Raw genomic sequence first — 27,552 nt, 5'->3', positions numbered from 1 at the left:
TGTCCATTTTATCTTCTACATCTTCCTCCAACACCACCTTCCGAAGCTCTCGAAATATTTGTTCTCTAACTTCAGTAATGTCCAAGTCTCTGAACCATACAGTCCAATACCAGGAGCGTCATTTCAGATTTTGCTTTGGGAAGGGGGGGGGCAAAACCCCTTGATATAAGTAGAATTTCGCGTTTTTCACTCATTTAGTACTACTCTATTGATAAAATCTATATAAATCTCAAACTCAGGGGGGGCAAATGCCCCTCCCTGCCCCCCCTAAATGACGCCCCTGTGCAATACCCCATATACAGTACTTGACCAACCTCTTCCTTACAAGGGACATTCGCGAAGTGTCCCCTCGAGATCCGTGTAAAATTGCTTTAAATGCAAAGTTCTCCGCGACCCAATGTGTATTGTACTAGTTTTAGCGGCCCATACCGGTAATTTGCATATTTATGGGCCTTCATATATTCGGAATTCAATCATACACTACTATAACTCGGACACAAATTACTTTTAGATGTAACTGGACATGAATGTGGTCATATGCAAAACACATTGGATCAAGTACTGCTTCTCTGACATACGTTACCCACCCCGGCCGTCATATTGGATTCAACTTGAGTTTTTTCAGATGGGAATAGGTGCAAATGATACATGAAATTCGTGTAGACCCCTACAATTTTCTCGGAAATTCACTGGTGTCGTGAATTTTACCGTAGCGTGTCAGAGTTTACCCAAGTGGGCCCAGCTTGATAAACCCGCCGGTTTTTTTTTTTTTCGGGTTGGATCCACCTGAAAAAAAAAACCTTAAAATCCACCTGGGTTTTTGAGCTTTTTGTTAGTATATTATTGGTACAACTAAGGTGATCGCATTGAAAGTGATTTTTTTTTTTTTTATCTGATTCTGGACTTTCCTTGGACGAATTAGATGCTTTTACGTTATCAACATAAGACCTTTATAAAGTTTTGAATACCGTAAATGAATAAAATAAAACTTACCTTAGCTTGAAATAATTGTAGAACAAATTAATGTATGGATTATGCTTATAACCTGTTTGAAGTAAAATATGGAATTTTATATTTTAGAAAACACTTGCCGTGAATAGTGTGCTCACCAACTCGGCGATGTTATTCCTCATACGTGTGACGGGTTTAAGAACATAGGTGGCGGCACTACCAATAAATATGTAAATATATTAGTGAAACTTGGTACTATTTGTTACCTTTGACGATAACACAAGTATTCTTCAGTAAAATTTGGTTCTTCAAATATGCATTCTGTAGAATCAACACCAACAATGGCGTAAAAATTCTTGTCAAATTTAAGAAGCTTAGTGCTCAGAGTTCAGAAGACTACGTAACGCTTACTGTTTTAAGTCTGAATTCAAACTTCCGTACTAGTGGAAGTTTCGCTGTGCAGTAAAGAAAGATGCATTTTCGAAAAAACCCGTCGAAAAAAAAAAAAAGGACTCGGGAAATTCCCGCAATTGAACGCACAAAACATCGGAAGTGATACTTCAACAATAAAACTATTTACTTCACGGTGGAGTATATGTAATTTCATTTAAGACATTTTGAAACATTTACTTTATAAAATATAGATTGTATCTATGTTAATTGTTTTAAAATAATTTTCGGGAAAAAAAAAATTTTGCGACAAGTGCTCGGGAAATTCTCGTAATTGAACTCACAAAGTATCGGATGTGAACTTCAACAATAAAACCATTTACTTTACGTTGGAAAATATTTATTTCATATAAGACATTTTGAAACTTTATTTTGTGAAAATGAATTATATCTGGTTTAAATTAATATATTTGGTATTCATATTTGGCGAACGTCACTGAGGCTGCTGGGATGACTCGATCTACATTTGTTCATTTGTTTGCCTGTACCACACACACTACAAGATACAACTTTCGGCCTTTAAAGTCTAAATTTTCAGATTACAAGCACGAGACAATCAAAATTTCCTGTATAGATTTTGTCAGACCCATGTAAAATTTGAAAATGGCAGCCTTAAAAAAGAAAGAAAAAATACGGATATTCACACTACAAAGCGCAATTTTCGGTGTTTCAGGTTTACATTTTCAGAGTGTAAGCATGAGAACTGTAAATAAGCTGTATATATTTTGACGACGATCCAAGGTAAAATATCAAAATGGCGGCTATGTTTCAAAATAGCGGGTATCCACAGTACAGGGTGCAATTTTCGGACTTTTAAGTTGAGTAGAAGCGCGAGGCATTCTATAGACTTTCTCGGCAATCCAATGTAAAATTTCAAAATGGCTGCAATTTTTTCAAAACAGCAGTGAGTAGAAAATTGTGGCAAGTTGCGACAATGACAGTCTTGAAATATAGATCACATTTTAACACATTTACCCCAAATACATTGAAATATTTCGAGAAAACTCAATTAAACCCGAGAATACCCATATGGGTCCAGGTGGGTTGGATTTTTCAAACCCTGTAGCGTGTAGGCTCGTATTTATATATTATGCGCCCCTGTGCTTTAAATAATTTGCCGCCCCTTGCACAAAAATTTCCGCCCCCCTTTCCCGAAAACGACCTATATAAGAGTTGAATTCATAGTTTTTGGGGTCGCTGAGATGAATAGTGACAGTTTTAAAACAATTCAACTTTAGTCTTACTCCACACCCCAGGGAGGGGGGCAAGATTTTAAAAGTAATGGAATACGACAGACATTAGTGTTGAATTCATAGTTTTCAAGGTCGCTGAGTTTAACGGTATCAGTTTTCATGATGTTCATCCTCACCCCATGGAGTGGGGATGAGAGAGGTTGACTTTTTAAAAATAATCAGATAAGCTAGCTAATTAGTAACTTCTGTAATTAGAGCTAATTAAACACATGAACATATTTTCTCGTGCTTTCGTGGGACTCTGCGGGTTGTTAGTTTTAAATATTACTTTATTGTGTATTTTTAAAAGAATCCAAAATTTTGCCGCCCCCTAAATTCTGCCGCCTTGTGCTCGAGCACAGAATAGCACTTACCTAAATACGGGCCTGCGTGTGCCGTTTGATAGGTATTGCATGTTAAATCTCTCCAAGCATTTCGCGAATAGACATTGCAGAGTAATATCAGTTACGCTTACGTTTTAGATGTTGGCAAATTAAAACAATTTCTAACTGAAAAAATGCTGTAGGCGTAAACAACTGTTTACAACATTGGTGTCATAATCTTATTACATTTCTATGCTATAACAAGGAAGTCTTGTATTATGGTCAAAATGCTTAATGTAAATTCAGATACGACCAGATTTGGGTGAAGACCTACCATTTCCCCATTGGTGTCAGAATGTACACTCATGTCTAAAATGATTGTCGCGTATCTGTAACTGTCTTGTTGTGCAAATATAATTGGATAATGATATCGCAGGGTACTTTTAATACTGATACATGTGTATAATCGAGAAATGTATATTTTGTGGTAAATTTCATAAGAAAATCTTTATAAGTACGGAAATTAGAATGAGTGCAGCAAAATGTTGTTAAATGGACAAGAAAAGTTTATTATTATTATTATTATTATTATTATTATATTGTTCTTATTTACAGCTCTTTTGACATGAAATTTACCACATACATGTCTCTGCCGAATATACACATAGTGACATTATAAGAAATAGCGGACGAAATCGCACATGAATTTGATGTATCACTTGCACCTGTTCTCATCTGAAAATCCGAAAATTGAATCCAAGATGGTGGCTGAAAACATGTCTCAGAGGAGCAGTACTTGATGCAGTTTGTTTTGCATATGCCCACATTCATGTCCAGTTATCGAAAGAAACTAAAAGCAATTTTGTGTTCGAGCGTTATAGTAGTATGATTGAATTCCATATGCAGGGTGTTTCAAAACCGACAACGTTAGAGAGGTGATTCCTGACACCAAGATAAGACGAAAAATATAGACCATTCTGAGTGCACAATTGCTTCCTTTCAGTTATAGTCTGCTGAAAACATGAAAAATGAACTTTAAAGGTCCATAGCTCCAAAACTATGGGACCTACCGTAGTCAGGTCAAGACTTCAGTTAGGAACTAATATATGCACTATCCAAAAATGCATGTTTCAGAATCCTAAGGTACTCACGCAACAATTTTTATAGAGGCACTTTGGCTACGGGCATATAATTTGAAGTACTCAAGAACTACCTCTATAAAATTGTTGCGGAAGTACGCAGTACGAGTTCGATCCCAGCCCCCGCCAAGTAAACTTTGTGGTGGACAAACACCGTGTGCGTGTGGTCCCTCGGGGTTCTTCCGTTTCCTCCCACTTTCTTCATTCCACCATTTCATTCATTACTCATCATCACCGTCTCCTTTAGCCTAACCGGTATAACCGTGGGGCGTAAAACTCAAAGATTTCATTTATTTTTTAATAGAATATACATTATTTAAAATATATCTTAGCATATACATGATATGGTTAAAAAACAAAAAAGGGCTTTGATATTTTTTCTAATTATATTATTATTATTATTATTATTATTATTATTATTATTATATATGAAATCAGAAAGTAAGCCATGCAGTTTTTTTGTTGTTGTTGCTTTCATTGTTGAGAGCAGAGATGGGTGGGTTGTGGGACGACAGGATGTGACCCACAGTGACGTAACTAAGGGGACAAACGGGACTTGTGCCCCGGGCGCCGGATTGAGAGGGCACAAAATTGGGCAGATATTTGGGAAAGCGTTTTGGTTTGGTTGGACAGTGGGGTGCTAGGGCGAGTTCTTGCCCCGGCCGACAATTAGCGTATTTGCGTCGCTGTTGGCCCATTGCGATCCACCGATCCGTACTGTTCAGTGCATTGTGGACAGCATCTTCTGGCCACTGCTGAATTTGTCTGTATTTTAGTTTTAAGGCCACCAGTTTTCTTCCTTTTTCATTTGTTCCTATTTACTTAGCTGAGATGAGTATATCTAACGAGGGAACCTATCCAAGTGCGACTCTGACTTCGAGTCGAGACTATGGTCGTTGGATACCTTGTCCCAAAAGAACATAACACGAAAAGTTATACATCCTCGATCGCAACCGTTGCAGAGATATAAGCGTGAAAATTTCGAAATTGAGCTCCATACTATACATTACAAAGTCAGCTTCCGGGTCAGATTTGGCGGAAACGGTCAGGTAAGGAAACTCAGCGAATACATATCAAAGTAGTGTTGGGAGCCCACCACCTTTTGAATGAAAAAAATGTTGCCCCCGGGGCACTCGCAGGGTCCCAAGCGGGTCCAACTCAAAATTGGCAAATGGAACCGGGGGTCAAGTAGCATATTGTATGAAAGCTAGTGTTAAATAAAAGAAGATAGAACAAATCTCAACTCTCTATGATGACCCTGTGCAAACGGGCAACTGGTCAAAATGTCAATACAACCTACATCAGAAAATATATGGCCACTCTTCTAAATCCGTTAAGTTGTGACAATAACAAGACAGAAAAACACGTTTAAAAGTGCAAGGTATTGAAGTTAAACAAATTGTTGCAAAGTCTCTCACAGTGGCCATATATTTTCTGATGTAGGTTGTATTGACATTTTGACCAGTTGCCCGTTTGCACAGGGTCATCATAGAGAGTTGAGATTTGTTCTATCTTCTTTTATTTAACACTAGCTTTCATACAATATGCTACTTGACCCCCGGTTCCATTTGCCAATTTTGAGTTGGACCCGCTTGGGACCCTGCGAGTGCCCCGGGGGCAACATTTTTTTCATTCAAAAGGTGGTGGGCTCCCAACACTACTTTGATATGTATTCGCTGAGTTTCCTTACCTGACCGTTTCCGCCAAATCTGACCCGGAAGCTGACTTTGTAATGTATAGTATGGAGCTCAATTTCGAACTTTTCACGCTTATATCTCTGCAACGGTTGCGATCGAGGATGTATCACTTTTCGTGTATTGTTCTTTTGGGACAAGGTATCCAACGACCATAGTCTCGACTCGAAGTCAGAGTCGCACTTGGATAGGGTCCCTCGTAAGTGAAAAAAAGAGCTTCGGGCACTTATGGATATTGATATTTGTAATTGTAGTGATAGCAATAGGGCGTACTACTTGACTTTCGAGAGATAGTCGAATTTTAGTCTTTTTCTTTTACATTCGCCTACTTTACCTTGATTTGAGACTTTCAAATTTCATCCTATTTTCCACTGAAAAGTATCAGGAATTCAACATGGAAATAATAATATATGATGATTTAAATTGAAATTTGCCCTAATATGTCCCATAACAAACACTTTACCATGTCATATCGTAAAGGTCAGATCCACCGGTATTGTAACAAAACGGTGCTTGAGCGATTGACCGTAGAAATTCAAACTTCGACTTGTGATAATTTCACAACCATGTTTTATTACAAATGTAAACTCTTTACAGTGAAGAGGACGGCTGGATCATGGATCAGAGTTTGATGATAAAAGGTTTTGTTGGGTGGTGGGTCAGAGTGGGTCACGGTAGGTGATGGGGTAGATAGATCATGGGTCAAGTTTTCATTGACCCACACCATCTCTGGTTGAGAGCATTTAATTTTACTCTTGAGAAACATGCTTGCAATGGTGAACTTCTGTAAAGAAGAAATAAACAAAATATTGCATGGATGTTTCTGAATATTTCTTGAACTTCTTTGGGCAGCAGTCAGCTCTTGAATTTGATTGAATTGGTTTGAATATTGTTACCTACAAAATCTATTGCAAAGACAAGGGACATGTGCTGCCATTATTAGCGCTCCTTTACACCCACCTGAAGGCGGACACCACTCGCTGTAACCCTTCCTCGGTACGTAAGAACAATCCTCTTAAATATCACCAGTAATTGAAAATATTTTTCTTCCTGATTTTCCTTCTAGCACAACTTGATTGTGCGCTTTTCAGAATACAGTTTCATCTCAGACGATTCTTAACGGGATACATGTGTCCCATGCGAATAATTCAAACATCATTGGGAATTTGTTTTTAGAAAATTCTATAAAAATACATGTTCTCCCATCGGGTCAGATGTGACCAGGACACTGTTTGTGTCAAGAATATCCCACATTAAAGGAGTCTTACATACAAAATAATATTCACATTTAAAAAAAATGGTAGTCAAAGGGTTACCAGTTGTTCTCTTCGAGATTTTCTGCCGTTCTTTCCCCCTAGCTTTTCTTTTCTTTCCCGTTTGGTCCACTTCTTTGACACACCTATATTTCCAGTTGTTCGCATTCAGACTCTCAAAATATGCTTTTCTTCATCTCAAGAGCTTATTTCGCCATTTTCCAAAATTTTGTTAACTAGCAGAAATAAAGGTCAAAACTACTGTTTCTTTCGTCTATTAACGTGAAAGTAAGTTTATTCATATAAGGTTCAAGGTTTTTACGCCAAAAGATAAGTGTAATTACAATTACATAAAAAATAGTACTAATTTTGTCATTCTACAGATTGTCTAACAATAGTTGGAGCTCTATTACGTAATGAATTTTTAATGCTATCAAGAAGCATTGAAATGACAGCATATAGTTCACGACGTAAACTTCACAATAACTTAATTTCACTGTAAAATTAAGTTATTGTGTTCTCATAAATAAATGTTAATTTTAATAATAAATTTTTCCATTCTCATTTTTTCGTCATTTCAATGAAAACCAAAAGAGAATAACAAAAAGAATATTTCTTGGCTGGTGTTGAACAGCTAGATGTGTCATTTATGATTATCTTCCCAGAGCTTGAAACAAACATGAAATTGTAGAAGAGCAGGAAAGGTTTCTGAAGTTCAGTTTTTTAGTGCTCGGATCACTTATTTAGAAGTTTTCAGGAAGGAATCTAGGTTTTGCATCTGGAAAGCTAATCGAGGCGCTTTATTTCAAGACGAAATAAAATGTCAGCTCTGTCAATTCAATGAATACTCTCCAGTGATATGGCATGTGCTCTGTCGTGGAGTGATTAAAATGAACCTTTGGTGCACAGGGTGTCGAACTCGAGTCCCTGTGGGAGAATCGATAGTTAGAGGAATTACGCTGGTTCGAATTCCACTGTAAACTAGGTTCACGCCTCAAATATCCCCGGTGCTAAAAATAGATGCTAAACTGTAAAGAAACTAAAAGGCATTTATAGGGCAACGTTGGGTTTTCTAGGGGTTGTTTATCATGGAACTTCGTGCAGGATTTAAGGGGATCCGTTGTATCACGAAGAAAAGACACTTATATACTTTTTTTTTTTTTTTTTTTTGTCACGAAAGTTGTTCATGTCACTGTTAAAATATGATAATGCGTTGCATTCCGTAATCTAATTTTTCGTTTGGTTCGCATTTCTGCGATTTTGTGTAGCAAACCATGGTGCCATGGTGGTAAAAATACTGGTTTATCATTGATTAGGTTAGATTTCTCGTCATCAGCATGGATAATTTACGACGGTTATGCTTAAATAACTGTATCGTACAAAAAAATCTTTCAAAAAAATAAATAAAATTCTTTATCACTATCCAATTATCGTAATACACCCGAAACCTAAAAATTAAGTGAGTAAAAATAGTTTGAAAGATCAAGATTTAATGAAAACTATAATACTTGAAACAATAAGAAAATCTAACCCATTAGTTCCCCCTCTAAGTGTGGGGTTCAGCCAGCACCTTGTCTACAGAGAAATCCGATATCATACTTCAATAAGCAAGGTTTGTAGGATTTTCCGGTACCTTAAAGTTTTGAAGCTAGTCAGTGAATATAAATAATACTAGTGTGTGATATAAAATTTAAGACTTGCAGAATATTCCTATAATGACTTGACTCGCCTCTGAAACTATTAGGTTAAAAGTTTTGTTGTTAGGAAATAAGTGAACACTTGTTCTACTAGAAGCCATCAGGAAATGCAGCCTACTCTGTCGGATTTTGTAATATTAAGGTCTCTCATGCCTTCATTAATATGGATGCGACGAACCGAGTCAGGATGGGATATGGTATCATACATTTAATAATGGCAGCACACAAGAACATTCTTCACAAATGCGAATTATGTCAGATAAAGGGATTTCCATATTGCTGAAAAAGTCTGTCCTACGGCATTGACTTAATTTTTAACATATTTGTTCCATGTATTTTCCCCTAATTCTTGTTCAGAATATCGGTTGGTGTTTTTTGCGAAAATTTGACTTCAGACTAAACCCTAACTTCGGTGATCCATACTTTGGGAAGCCGGTGTCTTCACGGGAAAATATTCTGCGTACTAAACTAGTCAACATCTACCTCCATTACAAGTTTACCCAAGAGCAGATGAATTCTGTATATCACGTACGATTAGGAGTTCTTGTAATTTATTACACAGAGTGTTTCAAAGTGAATATCGGAGTTTTAATGCTTTGTAGTATTTATTACATTTAACGTACCATTATAGATAATATTATATATCAAATGAAAGAGCAACTAAGTTTTGGCTACCTCACATCGAGTCGATACGCAATAAAGGTCCATAAACTTCCCGCCGGGATATGACAGAAAATACATTCAATTTAGGGGAGTCTCGTGGGGGTTTGTTGATCCCCAAATGCGAACATTATAAATGTTCACATCATCACTTAAGTGAAATATCGATTCATCACTGGAGACGACACGATCCACATCTTCATCGTGATGCAGCAACATTTCATTTGTAAAGAAGTTGGAACGTAAACAGTAGTCTGTAGGCTTTAAAGCTTGTAGTAGCTGCAAACGATAAGGATGTAGTTATAAGCGTTTCCTTAAAATTCTCTACACAGACGGTTGCAATGTATCTACAGATTCAGTCTTTGCAAAGTGTAAAAAACTTTCTGCTCACTAGTCATCTTTGCTACTATCGCTTTCTGACGGCAGACAGAGGAAACAGTGCATACGTATGCGTGCGTACAAAACTGTTTGAGTTGCTCTTTCATTTAATGTATTATTTATAATTGTAAGTTAATTGTAATAAATACTACAAAAAAAAAATTATACATCCATCGTCTCTTTTATGTATCATCAATAACTTCGTCGGCTGTCCTTTTCATAGTCGTCATAAGTATTCTGCCATTAATAGCATGTCATCGCAAAACTAAAAAGTTTCTATGCACCACGGTCGTCATGCAACTACTTCGTCTTGATATATCTTTTTTTTTTTTTTTTGTTTTATACCATTTATCAATTTTAGGCTTTTTTTTTTTCCTTCCACATTGTATTCTGTCACGTTCTTTATGGTATAGGTTCCTTCTCAGTCAATGTCCTAACTGCTATATCTAAAATTATTCTTTTCTCTTCTACTGTTTTCGGCATTTCCTCATCAAGAATAGGCTTTGCCATAGCGCTCCATTGACCAACCAAACCAAAACATTTCCTTAAATACAGTAGGTCGTCGATAATCCGAAGGCGGTGCCTAGAAGCTTCTTTCTCCATTCTTCTTCTTATTCATATTTCGAAAAACCTCCAGTCTTATTTTGTTACTTTTGCTCATTGTCCATGTTTCTGCCCTATGGAGTACAGTACTCTACATGAATCATTTTATGAACTAGTTTTCTTAATTCCTTAGTCAAAGACTTGGACTTTTTCCTAAATTGTTCTTTCGGCATGCCTATCCTTGCTTTTATTTCACGTTCATACGTTGTTTTGATTAATAATACTACTACGCAGGAAATGGAAAACTTGTCATTTGTTCTTTTTTTCGTGTTTCGTACTTCATCAGTTGATATCGACCACTTCGTTCTAATCAACATCGATTTTGTCTTTGTGATATTTTGTTTCATTCCGTATTCTTCGTGTCTTTTCGTCAATCTTTCATTCCAACTTCACCTTTTTCAGAACTCGTCCTCAACATTTTCCATTCACCATTCAGATAATTCTTTTACTGGTTATCAAATAGGATCTCTTTGAACTCTTTCCCGTCTTAAACCCAAACTGTTCATCTTCATTTTCTTCTTTGAAACAAATTTCTGTTTACTATTCGAAGCTTAACCCGTAAACTACGGGGGTTAATGTTTTAACCCTTAAACTGCGGATGTATGTTTTTTTAACCTTTAAACCACATTTAAAGCTTTTCGTAAGGGTTTACAAAGAATTCCATGTTTTTACTTCTATTTATTGAAGACACATGCAATAAAAAGTGTTACAAAAGTGTGAAGTACCATTTCGTAATCGAAATATCCGTAGTTAAGACATGGAACAGCGTATTTCGAAAACACAATATCCCGTAGTTTAAAGGTGCTACATGCGATATGCGACTAACGAACTCAAGCCATTTCTAAAGTAATTGATCACAAGTGATGAAAAGTGGATTTCCTACAACAACAATGTGCGAAAAAGTATTGGTCGAAGCAGGAAAAGCTGCAAAGTAGGCTGTTATAAAACCTACACTGAACCCACAAAGTTATGCGTTGGGACTTTGAAGGGCATCCCAAGGGAAGGGATGTTGTACATATAAGCTGCTGTCGGTAGACAGTTCAAAATACTCGGATCTGTACTGTCGACCAGCGAAGTAACTAAGCTAGTTATTGCCCGGGGCAAGAATTCGCCATAGCGCTCCATTGACCAACCAAACCAAAACATTTCCTTAAATACAGTAGGTCGTCGATAATCCGAAGGCGGTGCCTAGAAGCTTTTTACATTTTGTCTTAGCGGTTAGCGTACGCGCCTTTAGCGTGGGAGACCCGGGTTCGATTCCCGGCGGGAGCTCATGTGGTTCGGATTCCACGTTAATCAGTAGGTCCACGTCTCATATAGCCTCGCTGCTGAACGGGACGCTATACTAAAATCACCTCACCTCACATTTTGTCTTAGCGTTAGCGATAAACTAACAATAGGGTTGTCCGTCGGCGTTGTGTGAAATCAGTGTTTTTGCAAAAGCTCATTAATATGTAATTGTTTCACATATTTTTACTTTTATTTTCCCTTAGACCTATACAAGTTAAGTTTTAAGTGTGATTTACAAGAACAGTGTAATTTAGTGTACGAGCAAGTTTTTCAGAAACATTAAATGTAAGTAGCCTTACGTGCGGTATTGTAATTACTGTATGTACTGTATAACTATTGTATCGATAGAAGAGCATACCGTACAGTATATTTAAACCTAAATGGCATTTTCTTGGTCAGTTTCGAAAATCCGAACTACCTGTAGTCCCAATTCGGATTTTCGACTTCCTACTTTATTTGCCCAATCCGGCGCACGGGGCATAAGCTCCGTTTGCCCCACCCTAGTTACGTCACTGCTGTCGACAATAGCGCGAGAGTACCTGACAATTGTAAAGAAACGTCCGGAACTGGTCAACAGAAAGGATAATGTATACCACGCTGACAACACCAGACCGCTACATCTAGAAATTCAGAGAACTTGGCTGGGAGATTCAATGCATCCACCGTATAGTCCTCTTCATACCACCATAGGACAGATGGGAAAAAAAACAAGGAGTAGGAAGAAGGACACAGCTGATCGATGATATGAAAAATAGAAGAAAGTATTGGCGATAAAAGAGGAAGTTGAAGATTAAAGAACGTGAAACAGATGTTTTCAAGTCCGAACCTAGAAAATAATAATAATATAAAAATCATTAGTCCCAAGACCTGCCAACAATTAAAGGTACTGTATACAAACAGCAATGCTATTTCTAACCAGATCAATCCGCATTGGAATGGATAGTGCAAGAACAGACCATCGCGGTCTTCCCACGACTTGTCGGTCGATTCATTGGCACCCCCTGCTCTATACTGTTTATGTATTATGGACTTCCCGGTATATAGTGTTATATAACCATTGCTGTTTACGTTTTATTACTTGCCATTGTTTTGTTGTCAACGGGATCGTGTATCTGTACACAATTTCAAATACTTCTAGTTAGTATAGAAATACATGGAACATTGATTTAAACCAAAAAAAAAAAAAAAATCCTAATAGACATTGTAATAAAATTAAATTACTTTTTAATTTCCAGGTGGAAGAAATCAGGGAGATGATAGACAAGATTCAAGCGAATGTGGAAGAAGTTAAAAAGAAACATAGTGACATTCTGTCTGCGCCACAGACAGATGAAAGTGAGTACCGTTTATTTATTTACTTATATATTTGTAAATATTCTAATACGTATAATTACTGTTTCTTTGTTTATGTGAAATATTTAAGATGTATTGAACCTTTCGTTATGTATGTATCGTTTGATCCACGTTGTAAGTAGTATTGATAGGAGACAAATAACCAGGTATTTGGCAGGTTTTCTTTTTTTAATATACAGTACACGAACAAAAAATCCGTTCCAGCAGAATCAAGATTATCTATTATTATTATTAGACGAACGGCATATCTTTCATCGCCATATAAATTTGTTTTTCTTGATTTTCTGGTATGTTTTATCTCATAATATTATAGTTGAACAAAATCTGAAGTATGAATTACTCATACTTTTGGGTTACATGCTGCACACTAGAGATGGGAAGTTTGATTCCTTTTATGGAATCAACTCCTTTGATTCCGTTCACTAGAAGAACTCATAAAAAGGAACGACTCCATGGAACGAGTCGTTCCTTTCTAACATGAATACTTTGATTCCATCGGAGATGCAAGCAACACATGTTCGTTCATTTCTTCGTTCATTTCTTGTATATCGTGAAAACTCGGAAACCTTGGGTTGTGGTGGAACCAATACATTTAAAACTTGCAGGAAGTTAAAAAAAAAAAAAAAAAAAAAAAAAGCCATCTCATCTGTTTCTGCTGGTCTGACTGTAGGGGGAGTTCTGGTTTGGAACAAAGCTTGTAATGGTCGTGCGAAGGGGACAGGGAGGTGTGTTTCTTGGGTTGTCATATGTTTGTCCTCATTCAGGAAACAAAAGAGTCGAACCTGTGCGTCAAGGTCAAGAGTAAAAACTTCAATCCATATTGGTATTGTTTGAAGAAACAAAATTTCCGTCTATCTACCCGGTACCCATCTTCTTCTCTCTCTCTTGGCGGGCGCGGACCCAAATAAAGAAAACAACAACAACAAAAAAATGAACATTGGAAACAAGGAACGAGTACAATAAAGTTCTTCAAGGTGAATGAACTATAAGAATGGGTTGTCATTCTTTTTTCTCTTACTTATAACACCAAGGAAACAGTGGCAGAACTTCAGAATCAGCCCCCACGCAAAAATTCTTCTCGGTCCCCCGCGCGAAAATTCATCTCACCCCACTCTCTCGCAAAATTCTTGTCAGGGCCTATAAAGCAATTCAATCATTTCAAGTATTTTCCCAACACAGATATTCGAAATGAGGCAATGATTGTACTATGTAACACAAGTATCTAATTATCAGAAAACTATTTTTGCATGAGAACTGTTACGTTGTTTAAAACTGTATTTACTACATGTGAATGGACTGTTTATGATTATTGGGGGCGCGGTGGCTCAGTGGTAGAGCACTTACCTCTGGTGCGAAGGGTCGCGGGCTCGATCCCCGCCCAAGTAAGTTCGTGGTGGACGACATCGTTGCTCGTGGGTTTTCTCGGGGTTATCCCTTTCCTCCCACTTTCTCATTCCACCATTGCTTTCATCATCATTCACTTGCAATTTCATCCGTCTCCTTTAGCACTCCGTTTTCATAATCGTGGGACGTTAAACTAAAGCTTTCCTTTCTTTTGTTTATGATAATTACACTGTTGTACTGCAACGAACATACGTGTATTTGTATACGACTGATTCAGTGGTGAATTCAGATTTTTGTACAAGGAGGGGCAATAGATATTCTAGATATACACTATACACTATATTCTAGATATGCACTATATATAAATATTCAAGGGGGGCTGAGCCCCCTTAAGTATGTCTGAATTCAACACTGGACTGATTCACAGTGAGAGATCAGAGGAAGAAAAGTGTTATTTACTTTCCCAGTGACCTGCATTTACCTCTGGTGCTTGGGGTTTCGGGTTCGATCCCAGCCCTCTCCAAGTGAAATTTGTGGTGGACAAACACCGTGTGCGTGGGTTTCTCGGGGTTCTCCCGTTTCCTCCCACTTTCTTCATTCCACCATTTCACTCATCTCTCATCATCACCGTCTCCTTTAGCCTAACCGGCATAATCGTGGGACGTAAAACTTAAAGATTTCATTTCATTTTCTTCATATTGTCCAGTGAATAGTGTAATCAAATGCCATTTTATCCAGTGTAAATTCGGACCTTAAGGGGGGGTATAGCCCCTATAGCCTCCCCTTGGATCCGCCTCTGCATATTATATATATACAGAGGCGGATCCAGGGGCTATAGCCCTCCTTGAGGTCAGAATTTACACTAGATAAAATGGCACTTGATTACATTGTTGACTGGGCAATATGAAGGCTGACTGGGGTAGGCTTTAGCTCCCCCCCCTTCTTGACCACATCCTGGATCCGCGCCTGTGTATATATATATAACGCAGAGTAATGCTCTGATTATTAATTACTTATGTTTACATTGTGTTCTTCATTCCCTCATTTCAAATCTCCGTGTTGGAATAACACTTAAAAGGATTGATTTGTTTTATAGACTTAATTTGCCCTTATAAGAAGTTTTTGCGAAGCGGGGAGGTGAGAAGTTTTGTGTGTGGGAGGGGCTCGAATATGAGGTTCCGCCACTGGTTAGTATTATTTTATGTTTTAATTTGTCATTCGCCTCAATTTCTTTGTTTCTTTCGCGGAGCTTAGCTCGCATTATACGATACTCCTGTTTGTTTAAGGGGGGCGCGGTGGCTCAGTGGTAGAGCGTTCACCTCTGGTGCTTGGGGTCCCGGGTTCGATCTCAGCCTCCACCAAGTGAACTTTGTGGTGGACAAACACCGTGCTCCTGGGTTTTTTCGGGGTTCTCCCGTTTCCTCCCACTTTCTTCATTCCACCATTTCACTCATCTCTCATCATCACCGTCTCCTTTAGCCTAACCGGCATAACCGTGGGACGTAAAACTTAAAGATTTCATTTCATTTTTTCATGTTTGTTTAAATATTTCTTTTCAATGGTGTTTTCTTTGTGTCCAGCTGGAGACGGGAGTGGAGGGAAACTTCGTGGTAAATCGGAAGTATATATTCGCCACTCAAAAACAAGGCCAATATGATTCCCTTTCGTGAGTTCTTTCGTTCACTGGCAGTTTTGACTGCATTTTTTGATTCCTTCGTTCCACATCCACTTTTGACTATTTGTGAAGCCCCTCGTTCCTCGTTTGTAGTAGTTTGTACGACAATGTTGAGAAAACGAAGGAAAGTTTGATTCCATGATTCCTTCGTTCACGCCACTTTTTTTTTTTTTTGTTTTGTTTTGTTTAGGAGTTGGCGGGGCGAGAGGAAGGAATGGTCGTCCTTTCGTTTATAGCTTTGTGGAAGGGAACTTCGTTAACTTTCGCAGCAAAACGGAAGTGTTCAATCGAAGATCTTCAGCCAGTGTCGTCTACGTCTAGTGTTTCTTCCATTTGCCAAAGGCGATACACATGCTGCTTTGCAGTGCATACTCGTTCCTTTCAAAATGAGTTTGATTCCTTTCAAGGATTCGTTCCATTCGTTCTCAGAAAGGATTCGTTCCAAAGGAACGACTCGTTCGCGAACGACACATCTCTACTGCACACCAGTGATCGCGAGCTACTAGTAGCTCGCGGAGACATTTCCGGTAGATCGCGTTAACGCTCCGATTGGCCAACCTTGATTCCTCCACTTAGCTGACGCTAACGACAGGAATCGCTGACGACAATAACTGCCATTGTCAGCCTCATCTCACAATTGATTGTATACGCAAGGGGTTGTGCACGTTGTTTTTCGTATGTATATTAGACATTTGCTAAACGTTATGTTTTTCGTGTGTATATTAGACATTTGCTAAACGTTATGTATTTCTTGTGTATATTAGACATTTGCTAAACGTTATGTATTTCGTGTGTATATTAGACATTTGCTAACTTGGATAGTTTGATTTCATATTTACTAGAAATGTAAGTTTATAGGCAGTAAACAAATGTAAGGCTTTTTAAAGAAAAGCTGGTAGTTCTTCTGGTTGGTAGCTCGCAGTAGGATTTAAAACGGTACGGTAGCTCAGTAGCTTCATAAGTTTAGTGACAATACGGTAAATCATATTATTATATTGTAGTGTCATAATGAAAAGTTTGATAAGGGTATATTTCAATATAAATTTTATCTTAATAGGTGCCGTGGTTATCATACACCACCAATTTTTAGGTTCACAAAAATACAAGGTGCTTCAAAATGAATATCAGGGTTTTAAAGCTTTGTAGTGTTTATTACATTTAACGTACAATTATAAATAATACATCAAATGAAAGAGAAACTCAAGCAGTTTTTGCTACAAGTGTTCAATGTGAGCACCATTCGTCACAGGGCACACATTGAGTCGACAGGCGAGAAAGGCCATAAACTTTCCACTGGTATATGGCACAAAACATATGCAATTTAAGAGTCTCTCGTTGCAACTGTACCATCTCGTGGGCATTTGCTAACCCTCAGATGCGAACATTATAAGTGTTCACATTGCCATTTAGGTGGAATGTCAATTCACCACTGAAGACGACACGATCCAAAAAATCTTCGCCGTCATGCAGCAACATTTCATTTACAAAATTGGCACGTAAACCGTCGTCTGTAGGATTTAGAGCTTGATTACAGTTCCATGCTAGCGGCCCCAGCTAGTATCCTGATGTTAACTTCTAACAAAATACTTAGGTTTCGAGACACATTGTTATTATTAAAGTAATAATATGTCATAATTTATGTGTGAATTCCAGGTAACCTTATGTTTTCTTTGAGTTCCCTTAACAGTAAAACGTCATAAAGAATCGCTTTCGGGCATGGGTTTTTAAGGCATATCCGGCATTCAAAATTCTTGGCTCATTTAAACGTCGCAAGTGATGCAATAGAAGAAAAGTAATAACTTGATACTGTGTATTAGTTGTATTTTCTGAATGACGTGAAGCTGCATTTTTAAATCAGCAACAAAAGTCAGTACGACCTAAAAATTAATTTTACAACACTCAAATGGAGAATAACAGAATGACTGTTTAAGTCATTGTAAAGGTCTGCTAGGTTCAAGAGTCAATGTCTTTCACATTGCGATCAATTGTAAAGGAACTTCTCTAACATTGCAACATTCGAAGTTTTTATATGGTTGACTTTCTCCTCGCACTTATGTAGTTAGTTATGTTCCCGAAGAAGTTTTTCAGTACCGTATTATAGAACGTTCTTGTGTAATATAAAATCTGCAGTAATTTAAACTGTTCTTTGGTGGTAGGTATATATTGATCATTAAATAAAAAAAAAAGTACTATTTTTCATAGAATTCCGAAGGTATGTTTTAGTCCATTGTTTCTCAAACTGTGGTCTTCGGAGTTTGCCCTTGTTCTCCTGTTAGGTTGTCCAAAAAAAGAAAAAAAAAAAGAAAGAAAGAAGAAATATCATATGCAATAGTAGAGTCGTAATAAGAGTTTGAGAATTACGTAAGCACTGTTATGAAATTTTATTACCTTGATAACTTTCAATTATTAATAGAAACTAATAAGTAATTTCTTCTATTAATACGTTTGTGGTGGACAGCATCGTATCCTTGGGTTTTCTGGGTGTTATCCCGTTTCTTCCCGCGGGGCCGCGGTGGCTCAGTTGTAGAGCGTTCACCTGTGGCGCATGGGGTCCCGGGTTCAAACCCTGCTCCCGCCAGGTGAACTATGGTGGAGAAACACCGTGTGCGTGGGTTTTCTCGGGGTTCTCTCGTTTCCTCCCACTTTCTTCATTCCACCATTTCATTCATTTCTCATCACCGTCTCCTTTAGCCTAACCGGCATACCGGGACGTAAAACTCAAAGATTTCATTTAATTTCATTTTCCGTTTCTTCCCGCATTCTCATTCCATCGTTTATTCCTTCATCGTTCAGTTACCTTCATTATCGTTTCCCGTAGTCTCAAGGGCATAATCGTGGTACGTTAAATTGAAAGATTTCATTTTCATTTTCTGTTAATACCATTATAAGAGAAAGTTAAATATAATGCTACTTCAAAAATTAAGTAGACTGGTGGTATAAATATTGCTCCAAATGTTGTTTTTAATTGCTCCAAATGTTGTCTACGAGTCTTGTGGTTCGTAGGACATTCTGATTAATAAAAAAGTTTTCTCTCACTTGAGAAAAGTTGAAGAAACTCTGGTCTAGCTTGTTTGTCTTAAATAGTTAAGCTGGGCTTCAAATCAAGAGTGGATATCCATTTTTTTCTGTAGTTTAAAAGTGTACGAGTATATGAAAAAGAACATTATTAGAAAATTCGATTAAGGTAGATGAAATATTCGGATTACGGATACCATGTATACAAGAACTGAGTAATATTTACACAGTGTCCATTTCCATGCATCAAGTAATACTTCTGTGATATAAAGTTATTTTGAGCTCTTTATGCTATGAAGATGTTATTATTTTGTACAAAGGGCATGGTGGCTCAGTGGTAGAGCGCTTGCCTTTGGTGTGTGGGGTCCCTGCATCCCCTGCCAAATAAGTTTGTGGTGGACAACATCGTGACCGTGGTTACTCCCTTTCTCCCCACATTATCATTCCACCAATTATTACATCATGATTCACTTGCCTTAATCATCGCCTCCCTTAGCCAAGAACTTAATCTTCGGACTGGAAGATTTCATTTCATTTTCATATCTTGTACGACGGAGGGCTGAATTCACCCAGAGAAATTGGTGTGATATAAAATTGGTTATTTTCTCTGTTTGTCAGGTATTTTATAAAAAGTTATTTTTTTTATATACAATTCCACACCGTTGGCTCTACATATTTCTAGCTTGGCATATATTTAGGTAACTGTAGAAAAGAGACAGTAGGCTATTTAGAATTTTAAGAATGTGTACAGGATTTTCATAAAGTCTGGACGGATTTAATTCGCTTATAATTTACATAAAAATGCTCATATTGAAATCAAATAAAGTGCAAACGGTAGCGGAAGGATTAAATTTTTACCTGTAATCTGCACCAGCTTAATTCATCCACCGCCACACCTCCAACTGGGCGCCATTTACGTCCACACATTCGCGTAGGCGTCGCTGGAATCCACTCAGCGTTCCGCCGTGTTTGATCCGAAATGCCAACCACAGACGCCCTGATTTTGTCCTTTAAGTTCTCCAAACCACTTGGCTTCTTTGCATAAACTTCCGTTTTTACATGACTCCAAAGCAGAAGTCGCAGGGGGTATGGTCGGGTGATCTTACCTTGGATAGAATTTGGTAAGAAACTGACCCTTGCCCTCCCTCTCCCTCTCTCAACGTGTTCAGAGTTGCCGGTTATCTGACAGTGTTGCCAAGTAAAATTTTAATCCTTCCGCTACCGTTTGCACTTTATTTGATTTCATTATGAGCATTTTTATGAAAATTATAAGCAAATTAAATCCGTCCAGACTTTATGAAAACCCTGTATATTAAGGGGGAAAAGGGTCCAAAATGAATTTTATAATTCATAGAGCCCCTGAAGTTATGTGACCCAAACTTCACTGTATTCCAGGTTGCATACCATAAATCCCGTGCGAAGGTGTGGCACTTCTATTAGTATAATATATAAGTCAGCCATAAATGGTATTCTGTAATGCAGACACTTGGTTGTCCAAGCATTAAGTGGCTCAGTATCGAATTCAATAATGATGTAACGCATCGGCATAATACGGTAAGCAGAAGAATTGGGTTCAGTTCGCGGTCTGTCATCCATGTTTTCACTTTTTGCATATAGCACATATTTATGGTATAAAGACATTGGTAAGATATTTATATAAAAAGTCTTTAAAATATTCCTTCTATTAACAGTTGTCTTTTCAATATAAAATAGTGTGAACAAATATTTTAACGCAAATAAAGCAGATTAATAGTTTTTGAAAAATGAAGGCTTCTGATAAAGTAATTTTTAACCTGCTGTAGAATCTCTGATTTTGAGAATATAGAAATTGCGGATAACTAATTTTCACTATGCCTATTCATTTTTTCATATAGACACACTGTGAAGAACTAGAAGTGCGTTCTTTGTCCGTGTCAAAGAGAATTGAGAAAATTCACTAATGTGGACAGCAAATTCCTCAACATGTCTTACACAACACGGCTTTGTATCTATACGAACAATTTACTTTTTACATGGCAGCCAGAAGTCACCTTCAAAGCATCTGTAAATGATGCTTCTCAATAAATAATGTCTATATTCTGACCCCTATTCCTAGTTTTAGTTTCCAGCGTAAACATACAGGAGCATAGTTCCATTCTAAATGTGTGTGTTTATGTGGTACTTTATTTGTCTGTAGACCCTAATTACTGGCAGAATCTAAACCAAATATGGTGGGGAAGTAGTCTATCATCTAAGGAGTAAAAATCGGTATATTTGGTGGATGAGTTCGGCCAGAGACAGGATCGACTTGTATGTGATACTTTATTTTTCAGTAATTACTAGGATTGCCAACCGTCTGTTGTTTTACCGTTCAGTTTGGTTTTCGATCTCCTTGTCCAGTGTCCGGAACGTTCTCAAAACCGGATGTTAAATGTCCAGTAATTTTCCTCTTACTAGTCCTATTCTCCGTTTTGTTCAGATTATTTTGGAGTGTATACGAAGATATACGAATAAAAAATACGAAGATATAGAACAGGGTGTCTACTGACCTGGAAAACCTTGAAAACCTGGAATTAGCCTGGAATTTACTTTTGGACCTGGAAAACCTGGAAATAGCCTGGAATTAGACGAGGAACCTGGAAGTTTTAAAATTGTTTTTCAAATATTGTTTTTGGGATTGGTATGGAATAAGTATATTTTTGTAAAATAGAAGAAAGTTATATACTACAGCGTAAGTTAAAAGCCAATAATAACTTATTCAGTGGAGATGTAGTTGAGAAAGACAGACAGACGTGAGCAGAGTGCAGGCGGTGAATGTGAATTGTGAATTTTTTTGCAGTATCGTTCGACGAAAGCGTAAACACTATCTCACAGAAAAGTCAAATGGACTTAGTAGTTCGTTTCTAGCACAGTGACGGAAATAAAGTTTTAACACGTTATTTAACATTAGTATTCCTCGGACATGGTACTGCCCAGGATTTGTTAAGTACATTTATAAATACTTTCAGGGACAAGGGTCTCGATATTTGTAAGTTACTTTAGGTTTCTCTTGATGGCCCCAACGTTAACTTGAAATTTCTGAGTGATTTGAAGGCCTATCTGAGTGAAGAAAATGGTGAAGGTCCACAGCGTTTGGAGACAGGAACGTGCTCTTTACATATTGTTAATGGGGCTTTTAAGACTGCGCATACCAAAGCTGGTTGGAATGTGGCAGAGTTTTTGAGAGCGTTGTACTATTTATTCAAGGACTTCCCTTCAAGAAGAGCAGATTTCATGGCAGCATCTGGAACAGCAGTTTTCCCTCTTAAGTTTTGTTCTATTAGGTGGGTGGAGAATTCTAGTTATCAACCGTGCCATAACTATGATTCGTGCTTTAAATTTTATGTTGATGCAGTGAAACATCAAACTTGTCTGAAAGTAAAAGCCCACATCTCTGATGTACTGTTGCCTGCTAGATTAGGGTTCCTTCAGTCCGTATCTGTAGAACTAGAAGAATTCCTCACTAAGTACCAGACAGACAGTCCATTACTACCGTTTCTATGGAATGACCTAAACACGTTGATTCGTAGTTTAAGCCGCTTCGTGAAAGATGATGTCTTAAAAGTAGCTAAAACTTATCAGAAACATCTACTGAGGTCAGTTTTTTTTAATAAGGACATCTTAAAACCACTTAATCTAGTTGATGTTGGATTTTCTGCGATTACATCGCTTAAAAGAGTGAAGAATGTTGATATATTGAACTTTAAGAAAGAATGCAGAAGATTCTTGCAAGAACCTGTAAAAAACTTATGCTAAAATGTTCTTTAAAATACAGTGTAACAAGAGCCGCAAATTGCTTGTCTCCAGAAACTATGACCAACGAAACCCGTCGTGAATCACGTATCACACTCGCCCTGGAGATATTTGTCGAGAAGGAGCAAATAACACCTGTAAATGCTGATATGGTGAAACGGGAATATTTAAAATTTTGTTCAGACCAAGACACAGCACGAGAACTGTCAAATTTCAGTTACAAAAATGACAGATTAGACGTTTTTCTCCATGATCTGTTAAGTAAAGGTGTCTCCAATGCGTTTAAAACATTCATGTATAAGATGTGTACTTTTCCATACCAACGCAGCAATGGAAAGGAGTTTCTCCATTAACAAAGAGTGCATTGTTGGAAATCTCCAAGAGGAGTGCTTGATTGCCCAGAGAAGTGTGTTGGATGCTGTACGTGTTGCTGGTGGCATACGTAATATGAATATCACAAAGGGTATGATCCAGTATGTGAGGAATGCATCAAGCAGAAGAAATGAATGTCTGAAAGACCGCGGTGAAAAAGAAGACAGAGTAGCTCGAGAAAAGAAACATTAAGAAGAAAATAAGAGTTGGAATTAAAGAAGAAAAGAATACTAACTGACGCCGAAGCAGAAAAAGGGATGTTGAACTCTAGAAGTTAAATGTAAAAAACTGCTCACTGTGAAAGCTGTTTTCTATATTTGTTCATATAATGTGTGTGGTTCCATATTTTTTTCAGTTTTTTAAACTTTCATGTTACAATACATTTTTAAATGTAACTGATGACCAGTCCCCATCCAAGAAGAATGTGCAGTAACGTTTAACAATATAGACTACTTTGCGTCAAGAATTTGTATTATATATGATCATTTTCTTTTTACTTCTAAACTAATACTAGTTTGACAAAAATGGCGGGAAAATAGCTTACTCACCGCTAAGTCCTACCAGTACTTAGCATAAAATACCACAAGAGTACTTTAAAGGGTGTGCTTGTAGTAAAATACTCTTGTGGTATTTTATCCCATAACTTAGCGGTGAGTAAGCTATTTTCCCGCCATTTTTGTCATTGTTCATCAACACTCACGTGCTACTACTATAATAGTTTATTTGAAGTAATGTTTTTGACGGAAATTTACTATTATACAGGGTGAACCTTAACTAAACCGATAAACTTCGGGAGGTGATTCCCGAATCCGAAACAAGAAAAAAAATTCCTCTAATTTTTCTCCACGGTACATAGTTTTGGAGCTACAAGGTGCCGAAAGTGTGGAAAAACGAACTTCCGATGCCTATATTTCCAAACCTATCCAACGCAGGGAGTGCAGCTTAATATCTCTTTAAGGAAGTCTTATCTGTTCTGAACATATGACTTCCTTTGTGAGATTTTAAGCAGCACTCTCTACTTTGGATAATTTTGGAAATGCAGGCGTCGAAGTTCATTTTTCCACATTTTCGGCACCTTTTAGCTCGGAAACTATGCGCCATGGAGAAGAGTTAAAAGGACTTTTTTTTTTCTTGTTTGGGTGCCGAGAATCATTTCCCGAAGTTTGTCGGTTTAATTAAGGTTCACCCCTGTATAGTATTCCTACATAAGGATATTTAAAGCTACTGCATATTTTTCTCAACCGGCCTTCTGGTAGTGGATATTTTAATTAAACATTTTCTTGTGTAAAATGTTTTGAGAACCTACATTTCAATAAGTTTTTTTCTTTTCATCTTGTCACTTAAAGAAACTATCACTTGCCATATGCATTCTCTAATTATAACCAGTTTTTGTTAAGAACTATATAAAATTGCATTAACTTATACGTGTTACAATAAATGTCACTCTACTGAATAGACCTGGAAAAAAAGGAAAAATAAACCTTGAAAACCTTGATAAAACCTGGAATTTGAAAATGAACATTTAGTAGACACCCTGTAGAACTTATGATTATTTTTAATACTATGATCATCTGTACAACATTAACTCGCTGTTATAATTCTTTCTACATCACTCATACATTACGCATTCCGTTTATTAAGACGTATATATGGAATCAAGTGTTGGCGATAATTCTGTTTATTTCAATGGGCTTAGTAACAATAATGTACCCATAACATGAGAAAAAGCTTACATGGATGAAGTGTGATTATGTGTATGTAGTCACAGCAAAAGATACTTTTCACATTGAACACCATTTATGTGGACAATACTTTTGAAATGAATTGTTCAATTACAGTGAAGTACTTAATGCATCAAAGACATTTATCGTCTTTGAAATTGGAAATTCAGATCGGTTTCTTTCGTTCAAGATGCTACTGATGCAAGTAAATTAATGAAGACAGAAATACGTTTTCCAATGTGGTTATCTACAGTCATGCTCAGAAATGCGACATCCCTTATAATTGAACTACACTTAAGGTGGAATGTAATGTTTGTATTAAAACTTAGATACGTGGGTCGTTCAATATATATGTTTCCGTAAGTCGTAAAAAAATATTTCGTAAAATACATTTATAAACTATACATACATGTGTAGGTGGATCCCCCCTCACCTCTCCACTAATACCTATTGAGATTTAGACGTTTGTCTCATCTTTGAACCAATTTGTCCAAACCTTTGCGAAAAATTAGGGCTGACTATTTAGCACTCCCCTCACATTCCGCTTTACTTATTCATCTACAGTGCGTCCCACTAGCTTTCGAGCCCGAAAAAAACGTTATAATTTCCGAACAAATGTACATAAAAAAATGAAATTCACAATACACATACCTTGTTTCATGCTAAACACGAGAAAGGGTTGAACAGAAGCACACACGTCAAAACAAAGACGATAGGTGGCGCCACGGGAAGTGCTGCTTGGCGTGGTGCGCGTGCGTTAGTGTGACTCGAATCGCTGCATCGCGAGGATGGTTCTGCACACCGTACAAGAACGCGTGTTCATTGTTAAAAAATATTGGATATCGAGATCGTATCAGACCGTTCAACGTGAATTTGGATGTCGTAAAGAACCATCGAAATCATCAATACATCATTTGGTGAACAAGTTCGAAACAACAGGAACGTTGCTTACGGGACATGGAGGCGCGCGTCCACGGATGTCCGAGAAGACAGTACAGAATGTGCGGCAACGTCTTTTGCAGTCCCCTAAGAAGAGCTTGCGTCGATTATCACAAGAGGTAGGGATGTCAAAGTCAACTGTGCAAAGAGCCGCCAAAAGAGCCAAGCTGTTTCCATATCGCGTTACAGTCGTCCAGGAGTTGAAGACTACAGATTGGGAAAAGCGCGTGATGTATTGTCGTTGGTTGCAAGTTTTGTTGCATGACAATCCAGGAATCCTAGTCTATACTTGGTTCACAGATGAAGCTTGGTTCCATCTCTCCGGTTATGTAAACTCGCAGAATATTCGGCTGTGGGCCACCGAAAATCCGCGATTCCATGAGATTCCACTTCATCCCTTGAAGGTGGGAGTTTGGTGTGCAATTTCCCGACAGTGTATCATTGGACTCATCTTCTTTGAAGATACAGTAAACACACAAGTTTACTTACATATCTTCAGTGAATTTGTGAATCAGCTGGACGATCAAGAACTGCGTCGCGGTTATTTCCAACAAGACGGAGCAACATGCCATACTTCCAACGTGGCCATGGCAGAAATTGAGTCCTTTTTTGGCAACAGGATAATCTCCAAAGGATTGTGGCCGCCAAGATCCCCGGATTTAACACCACCTGATTTCTTCTTATGGGTTTTTTTTAAAGGTTGTGTCTACAGAAACAACCCACAATCACTGCAAGAGTTGTGAAACAACATTGAGAATGCGATTCATGACATCATACCGGAGACTCTACATCGGACTTTTCACAATATGGAACGCCGTGTACAAACATGTCTTGACGTCCAGGGAGGACACTTTCAGCACCTACTGTGACGGTCATGTATTCAGCATGAAACAAGGTACGTGTATTGTGAATTTCATTTTTTATGTATATTTGTTCGGAAATTATAACTTTTTTTCGGGTTCGAAAGCTAGTGGTACGCACGATATATATATATATAGGTGACGCCAGGGGAAGTGCTGCTTGGCGTGGTGCGCGTGCGTTAGTGTGACTCGAGTCGCTGCATCGCGAGGATAGTTCTGTACACCGTACAGGAACGCGTGTTCATTGTTAAAAAATATTGGATATGGGATCGTATCAGACCGTTCAACGTGAATTTTGCCGTGAATTTGGATGCCGTAAAGGACCATCGAAATCATCAATACATCATTTGGTAAACAAGTTCGAAACAAAAGGAACGTTGCTTACGGGACATGGAGGCGCGCGTCCACGGATGTCAGAGGAGACAGTACAGAATGTGCGGCAACGTCTTTTGCAGTCCCCTAAGAAGAGCCTGCGTCGATTATCACAAGAGGTAGGGATGTCAAAGTCAACTGTGCAAAGAGCCGCCAAAAGAGCCAAGCTGTTTCCTTATCGTGTTACAGTCGTCCAGGAGTTGAAGACTACAGATTGGGAAAAGCGTGTGATGTAGTGTCGTTGGTTGCAAGCTTTGTTGCATGACAATCCAGGAATCCTAGTCTATACTTGGTTCACAGATGAAGCCTGGTTCCATCTCGCCGGTTATGTGAGCTCGCAGAATATTCGGGTGTGGGCCGCCGAAAATCCGCATGTGTACCATGAGATTCCACTTCATTCCTTGAAGGTGAGAGTTTGGTGTGCAATTTCCCGACAGAGTATCATTGGACCCATCTTCTT

At 37.9% G+C, this 27,552-nt stretch overlaps 1 protein-coding gene across 7 annotated transcripts in view; it reads left to right on the top strand.

Annotated features, from left to right (window-relative positions):
• The window catches only part of Syx1A (Syntaxin 1A), a 229,222-nt gene that overhangs the window by 45,976 nt on the left and 155,694 nt on the right, over positions 1-27,552 (top strand). For all 7 annotated transcript variants that reach the window (XR_014133021.1, XR_014133020.1, XR_014133023.1 and 4 more), the window contains exon 3: positions 12,906-13,005. Coding sequence is in view for 3 of the 7 variants with exons in the window: in XM_081770867.1 (XP_081626993.1) it covers positions 12,906-13,005 (100 nt within the window). In the remaining 4 variants the exon portion in view is untranslated. The remainder of the gene's footprint in view (positions 1-12,905; positions 13,006-27,552) is intronic.

This window comes from Thermobia domestica, chromosome 9 (genome assembly GCF_964235325.1).
Source record: "Thermobia domestica chromosome 9, izTheDome1.hap1.1, whole genome shotgun sequence".
Classification (NCBI taxonomy): Eukaryota; Metazoa; Arthropoda; class Insecta; order Zygentoma; family Lepismatidae; genus Thermobia; species Thermobia domestica.
Note: the sequence above shows the minus strand (reverse complement) of the source record. Positions and strands in the feature narration are given on the sequence as shown.